This window comes from Capsicum annuum, chromosome 12 (genome assembly GCF_002878395.1).
Source record: "Capsicum annuum cultivar UCD-10X-F1 chromosome 12, UCD10Xv1.1, whole genome shotgun sequence".
NCBI lineage: Eukaryota > Viridiplantae > Streptophyta > Magnoliopsida > Solanales > Solanaceae > Capsicum > Capsicum annuum.
In genome coordinates, this window is record NC_061122.1 from 4,297,491 (window position 1) to 4,304,944 (window position 7,454).

General features: G+C 36.5%; 2 protein-coding genes and 1 pseudogene across 2 annotated transcripts; all 3 read left to right on the forward strand.

Moving 5' to 3' along the window:
• LOC124889395 overlaps positions 1 to 1,718 on the forward strand; it is a 5,071-nt pseudogene extending 3,353 nt beyond the window's left edge.
• A 3,488-nt stretch (positions 1,719 to 5,206) lies between these two features.
• On the forward strand, positions 5,207 to 5,683 carry LOC107871689 (receptor-like protein 38). The gene is made up of 2 exons (XM_047401053.1): positions 5,207 to 5,324; positions 5,376 to 5,683. Exons 1-2 carry the CDS (start codon positions 5,207 to 5,209, stop codon positions 5,681 to 5,683), a joined length of 426 nt encoding a protein of 141 aa, XP_047257009.1.
• A 65-nt stretch (positions 5,684 to 5,748) lies between these two features.
• On the forward strand, positions 5,749 to 6,810 carry LOC124885182 (receptor-like protein 13). The gene has a single exon (XM_047401054.1). It carries the CDS (start codon positions 6,118 to 6,120, stop codon positions 6,808 to 6,810), a length of 693 nt encoding a protein of 230 aa, XP_047257010.1. The 5' UTR covers positions 5,749 to 6,117.
• The last annotated feature ends 644 nt before the right edge of the window (positions 6,811 to 7,454 follow it).

Sequence of the window (7,454 nt, forward strand, 5' to 3'; positions counted from 1 at the left end):
AGACTTTCCAAATTGGTTATTAGAAAACAATTCTAGACTTGGAGAAGTTCACCTGGATGGAAATGCATTCACTGGATCTCTTCAATTACCGTTCCTTCCTAATCTGGAAGCTTTGGATATCTCAAACAACAAGATTCTAGGAGAACTACCCTCTAACATTGGTTCCATCTTCCCGAAACTATCTGGGTTAATAATGTCCAACAATATGCTTGAGGGCTTGTTCCCTTCAAATTTCGGTGACATGGAAGACCTTTTTTAAGTTCACTGGATTTAAGTGACAATAACTTGTCAGGAAACATACCAGAGTGGCTTGGTAATATCTCCTCCTTAATATTCCTTGCATTGTCCAGAAACCATCTAAAGGGTCATATTCCACCTGATTACTGCAGACTTGAAGGACTTTGGGTGTTAGACCTCTCTGAAAACAACCTTGCTGGCATGATTCCATCATGTTTCAGTGCTTTCCAATACTTAAAACATGTGCATTTGAGCAAAAACATGTTACAAGGGGAATTCAACATGTTCTCAAACAGCTCATATTTAAAGCTGTTAGATCTAAGAGAGAACAATTTCAGTGGTTCGATTCCAAAATGGTTGGGCAGTACTTTTGATATAACCATCTTACTACTGTAAGGAAATCGTCTTCAAGGCACCATACCTCCACTGTTATGTCATGCAGGGCACTTAAGAATGCTGGATATTTCTCACAATAATCTTTCTGGACCTATACCTCATTGCTTGGGAAACATAACGCAACAAGCACCAATCACAGTAGAACTCCCATACCGCATTTTTAGATATGTAGGATTCGAGAAGTTTGGAGGAGATGCCTTGATAAACATAGAATACTCAATGGAATCATTCAATCTAGATATTTATTCAAGGTTTATAGCAGTGTTTACGACCAAATATAATACCTATTCCTATCAAGGTGGCATTCTTAGTTATATGTCAGGTGTAGATTTATCTTGCAACCAGTTAAGTGGTGAAATACGAAGGAACTCGGTAATCTTACTGAGATTCATGGATTAAACTTGTCACATAACCACCTTACTGGAGCAATTCCATCAGAATTCTCAAATCTCCAGAATATTGAGAGTTTGGACCTGTCATACAAACTTGACTGGGAGTATTCCCACTCAACTTCTGAAGTTGACAACTCTAGCAGTTTTCACCATGGCATATAATAATCTAATAGGAAGGACTCCACAGCGTTATGCGCAGTTTGCAACTTTTAACGAAAGCAGTTATGAGGGAAATCCTTTCTTTGTGGTCTTCCATTGAACTTCAGTTGCACGGAGACTAAAGAGATTCCAGTATACCCTCCAGCACCAAATTGCTGCAAATATGATGCGTCTTTCTTAGATATGGAGTCATTCTACATCTCCTTTCTTGTGGCATACGCAAATGTGGTGGTTGCAGTGGTTGTAGTCCTTTGGGTAAAACCCTTACTGGAGAAATGTTTGGTTTTATTTTGTCGAGTCTTTCATGTATTCATGTTACGATTTTTTTGCTTCCAAAAGGTTAATTTAATTATGTAACATTTCATTATGCAAATGTATGTGTGAGTTGTTCTTGGTGCCTATCAAGCTCATTAATACTAGTGACTGTTGTATTGATTTGCTTGCATCTTCTTTTATCGTTTGCCAGATTAATATTCAGTTCATCTGATGAAGGGTCTGTATGTATACACAAGAGAAGGATTAAAACATCTTTATAGAGCTTTCAAACTAGACTATACTAAACACTCTTCTTTCATACAGTAAAATTTTGGAATACGATATGAAATTAGCATTAAATACTAAATTGATGTTTCTGAAAAAATTCAACCGTGGTTAAACAAGTTTGAAAGAAATGTACTGCTGAATGAGCTATTTTTATATATATGGACAAGAGTAGCTGAAATTTTGATATTACAACTATAACATATCTAGTGTAGTCCCACAAAGTGGAATTTGGGGAGGGCAGATTATACAGACCTTACCCCTACCTCAGAAGTAGAGAGGTTTCTGATAGACTCCGACTCAAGAAAAGGTAGTCCAAAAAGAAGTAACGGAATTGAAAATTAAACATAACAAAGCATACTGAGAGGTAACTACAGCAAAATAATACGATAATCGAAGTACAAGAAATAACTAAAAGCAACAAAAATCAAAGGACAAGAAAGTACATGAGCAATACTACGACTACTAGTATGGACGTATAGCAAGACAACGCACAACCTCAAATTTTGACAAAAAGGAAATAAGAGGTAAGAAAAGGTGGCTAAGGACACAAATTTTGTTGACTTGTTGATGGATGGAGATGGATTTGGTTTGACAGCATATTTTTCAAAATAACTTTATCTTAAACGTTTTTCCTGATGAAATAATTCTTCAATATTTGGTTATCTTGAATCATTTGAAGTGTTTTCTCCAAAGAAAATGATTTTCATGCCACCTAGAAAGGTTATCGTGTCTGTGATGGTGATGGTCAAGGTCTTCTCTTTTAAAATTCAATTCTTCTAGATCATTTTTTTTTTTTAAACAACAACAACAACAACGTACCCACTATATTCCCACAAAGTGGGATCTGGGGATGGTAAGTGTACGCAGTCCATATTGCTATCTCAGGAGTGAGATAGAGAGACTATTTCCAATAGACCCTCGACTCAAGAAAAAACAGGTTAGAAAAGAAATATTAAAGGAACAAGAAACAATAGGTATTAACTCACCAAATAATAAGATAAACAAGACTATCACAAGTAATACAACAAACAATAACACTTTTCGAAAAAGACTAGCAATATAACTACTAGCACAGAAAACAAAACAAAGTCCACCTACCAACTAGCAAGGATGCACTCCTTCCTACTGACCTTCTACCCCAATTTACTTCTTCACATCCTCCTATAGAGGGTTAAATTTCAAGAAATATTTTGGTCATGTTAAATTAATAGGCATAGAAGGACAGAACCTACATGCCCGAAAGACTAAATAGTTGACGATAAATATTATGCATAAAAAAGGCATGAAAACTAGTTATACAGTGATGTTCAGGAGGTACCTATATTTTCCACAGTGGAAAACCGTTAGTGAGGGCATATTGTCACGACCTGAACTAGGACCTGGCCGTGAAGGGCATTCCGAACCATGAAGGTCCGGATGTCCTACTCTATCTGGTAATCATGCACGACATTCATATCATAAAAGAAGATGCAGAAATATAACTTAATACGGAAACATGGTCAAACTTTGAATTCACTTTAATAATGATGCATAAGATCCAAAATCAACCAAACAACATCTGAAATAGTCTATGAAATCTCTACTACATGATCTAAAGACAACTGTCTGTTTGAAATTTGGGACAAGGCCCTCAGTAGACCAAAACAAAGGATAACATAATCTGAAATAACAAGCCTTCTGGAACAAAGAAGGCTCACCACTGCACGGATCACTTCTCTCTGGATACTCTATTGGTTAGCCAGACCCGTAGACTGAGCCTCCGAACCAGGGAGGTAGGGGGTAAAAATAATTGTACTATTACGCAGAGCAAGTCCAAAATAACAATTTATATTCAACATATATGAAAGCAATTTAAATCGGTTCATAAAGATGTCATACAATAAGAAATCACATGGGCATTTTTTTAAAAGACTCTTGTAAAAATCATCTGAACTCTGTGACAATCTTTATTTTACTTCTGCGCTAGATGGTAACCCTACAATTCTGTAATTCCACTGGCTATATGGAATCTACCATTAACTCGGCAGCCAAGCCCCCAACCCAAGTGTGCCGCAAGGGTCGGAGTCTCTGTCTCAACTACGCCACAGGGCCGTCGCTAGCATACAATAATAATCTACCCATATCGGCAAACACGGTTTCAGGCTAAGAGTTACTTGAACTCGAACCTTCTTCGGGTAACCACCTAACTTTCTTTGTGCCCATTTTTAATTCTTTAAAACATGCATTCTCTGAAAAACATATTATGAAGGCTTTAACTCTGTTGTGGCATACATACATATGGTATCGTCATATCATTGACTTGCAAGTCATATCTCTAAGCCATTATTAGCAACTTAAGTCTCTATTCTCAAATCAAGGAATTTAGGACCATCATATCATTAAGTCTTTTCAAAGAATTCTTTCTTTAAAACCCATGTAAAACCATGCAAGCAATTCTCTTTATCAATAATTCAATAACGGAGGTGGTCATATCAAAAGCCTCAATTTCATGCAATTCTTTCTCTTTAACACAACACACATTTATATGAAGAAACACCCTCTCAATTAATGCATGAAGTGATGATTATTTTGTTTGAAGAGTTTCAAGGAAGATTATTATATTTCGTGAAATGTTTTGAGAAGAACTTCTTTTGAAAATTCGAGCAAATGATGTATGATTAGGTCAAGTGCCTGCTCTGCTAAGACTGATCCACAAATATTATGAAGAATTAACATTAGCAGTTTAAAATCTAAGCACTCGATTATGAGAAGATGTATTATAGTCTACGATGAAATTCTAGCTTAGTTTACTTTCTCTTATTTTTCCTACTTAGCCTTTACATCTCTTGAGTTTCTGTGGGGTTTTGTGTATTTCCTATAGTATCTTTATAACAATTATCTACTTGTTCAATTTATAGGCTTGTGTGATCTCAAATATCTTGAAGAACTAAGTCTCAGCCGCAACAGATTCACTGGAAAACTCCCTCCATGTCCTTGAAACTTAACATTTCTACGGGTAATTGATCTCACTGACAATCATTTTACTGGAAACATTGCCTCATCCCCACTTTCAAGTCTCTTGTCGCAAAAAACTACTTTGAAATACCAATTTCATTCGAGTCATTTGCTAACCATTCCAAACTTAAGTTTGTCACTGCTTCCGAAAACTCGGTGATTGTACAAGCTACTTCTAAAAGTTGAATCCCAAAATTTCAATTGGAAGCCTTGAGTTTATCCAACTGCTCTCAAATACCAATTATCAACATCATTTAAGACTTCTTAGTCTCTCGAAATGCAACATTGGTGGAGACTTTCCAAATTGGTTATTGCAAAACAATTCAAAACTCGGACAACTTCACCTGGATGGAAATGCGTTCACTGGATCTCTTCAATTACCGTTCCTTCCTAATCTGAAAACTTTGGATATCTCAAACAACAAGATTCGAGGGCAACTTCCTCCTAACATTGGGTCCATTTTCCCTAATCTCTTTGTGTCAATAATGTCCAACAATATGCTTGAAGGTTTGTTGCCTTCAAGTTTTGCTGACATGAAAAACCTTGAATGGTTGGATTTGTCTTACAATAAGTTAGAAGGAGAGCTACCTATAGGATTGGCTCGTAAAGGATCCAACTTATTTTTTCTGTGATTGTCTAATAACATGTTGAAAGGGGAAATTTTTCCAGTTTCAGATAACATCAATAATTTTGAAAATCTATACTTGGATGGGAACAATTTCTCCGGCCCAATTCCACAGAAGTTATCCACTGCTCTTTTTTTAAGTTCACTGGATTTAAGTGAAAATAACTTGTCAGGAAACATACCAGCATGGCTTGGTAATATCTCCTCCTTAAGATCCCTTGCATTGTCCAGAAACCATCTAAAGGGTCATATTCCACCTGATTACTGCAGACTTGAGGCGTTAGACCTCTGTGAAAACAACCTTGTTGGCGTGATTCCATGTGCTTTCCAAAACTGAAAACACGTGCACTTGAGCAAAAACAAGTTACAAAGAGAATTCAACATGTTCTCAAACAGCTCATATTTAAACCTGTTAGATCTACGAGAGAACAATTTCAGTGGTGCGATTCCAAAATGGTTGGGCAGTACTTTTGATATAACCATTTTACTTCTGAAAGGAAATCATCTTCAAGGCACCATACCTCCACTGTTATATCATGCAAGGTACTTAAGAATGCTGGATATTTCTCACAATAATCTTTCTTGCAAGGTACTTAAGAATGATGGATATTTCTCACAATAATCTTTCTGGACCTATTCCTCATTGCTTGGGAAACATAAAGCAACAACAAGAAGGGAGCCGTTTCTCTAACAGATGCATATGTAACTAAGGTGTTTGGAGGAGATGCCGTGATAGGCATAGAATCTTCAATCAAAAGATCCTTGGAGAATATGCTTGTAGATACCTATGCATCGGTTGGAGCAGAGTTTACCACCAAATACAATACCTATTCGTATGAAGGTCGCATGGTTGATTATATGTGCGGAATTGATCTTTCTTACAACCAGTTAAGTGGTGAAATACCCAAGGAACTCAGTAATCTTACCGAGATTCATGCATTAAACTTGTCACATAACCACCTTACTGGAGCAATACCATCAGAATTCTCAAATCTCCAGAATATCGAGAGTTTGGACCTGTCATACAACAACTTGACTGGGAGTATTCCCACTCAACTTCTAAAGTTGACAACTCTAGCAGTTTTTACCGTGGCACATAATAATCTAACAGGAAGGACTCCACAGCGTTCTGCGCAGTTTGCAACTTTTAGTGAAAGCAGTTATGAGGGAAATCCTTTTCTTTGTGGTCTTCCATTGAATATCAGTTGCACGGAGTCTAAAGAGATTCCAATATACCCTCCAGCACCAAATTGCTGCGAAGATGATGTGTCTTTCTTAGATGTGGAGGCGTTCTATATTTCCTTTCTTGTGGCATATGCAAATGTGGCGGTTGCAGTGGTTCTGGTCCTCTGGGTAAACCCTTACTGGAGAAATGTTTGGTTTCATTTTGTCGAGTCTTTCATGTATTCATGTTATGATTATTTTGCTCTCAAATGTAGGCCTAACTTATTAAGGTCACTTTAATTACGTAACAAAATCATTATGCAAATCATGTGTGTTATTTTGCTTTGTAATTTCAAGTTTATTAATACTAGTGAGGTTTTATTGATTTGTACTTACCAGAATAATATTCTGCCTATCATATATATGATTTGTATATGCAGACAAGATAGAGATTGGAACATCGTTGCAGAACTTTTGAACGGGACTATGGAAAAGGCACAATATAATTGAAAATGGCCTTCCAAAAACTGTGTAATAACTGTATGAACTAATACATACAGCAAACTATGACCTATGTTATTGAACTAGCATTGTTGTACCTTGAAGATATGACTATGAAGATAAACAAGGTTGTATCATGCAAACTCTATTTATCACTTAGGATATTCTTGTATTGTGTATGAGGATATGATGTGATAAGATGGGGTCTTTTTGCCGCTATACCAATTTGAAAGAGTTCTACTTCTTTTTCTTCCTATAGAATCTAAAACCAATCACATCACGACTTCTGTGAAGTATGGATACCCGGCAATATATTTTTGAAACATCGAATTCTATGATCTATGGCTTGTTTTTGCCAATGTGGAAATATAGGCTGCACTGATGGAACATGCTTCCGGCATTTGCAAAATCTCTTAAGATGGTTCTACTTCTGATGATCTCTG

Coding starts and splice junctions, on each gene's coding strand:
- LOC124885182 (XM_047401054.1), top strand. CDS start 6,118: ATGCTTGTAGATACCTATGCATCGGTTGGAGCAGAGTTTACCACCAAA.
- LOC107871689 (XM_047401053.1), top strand. CDS start 5,207: ATGTCCAACAATATGCTTGAAGGTTTGTTGCCTTCAAGTTTTGCTGAC. Junction 5,325..5,375: donor GCTACCTATAGGATTGGCTC/GTAAAGGATCCA, acceptor ACATGTTGAAAG/GGGAAATTTTTCCAGTTTCA.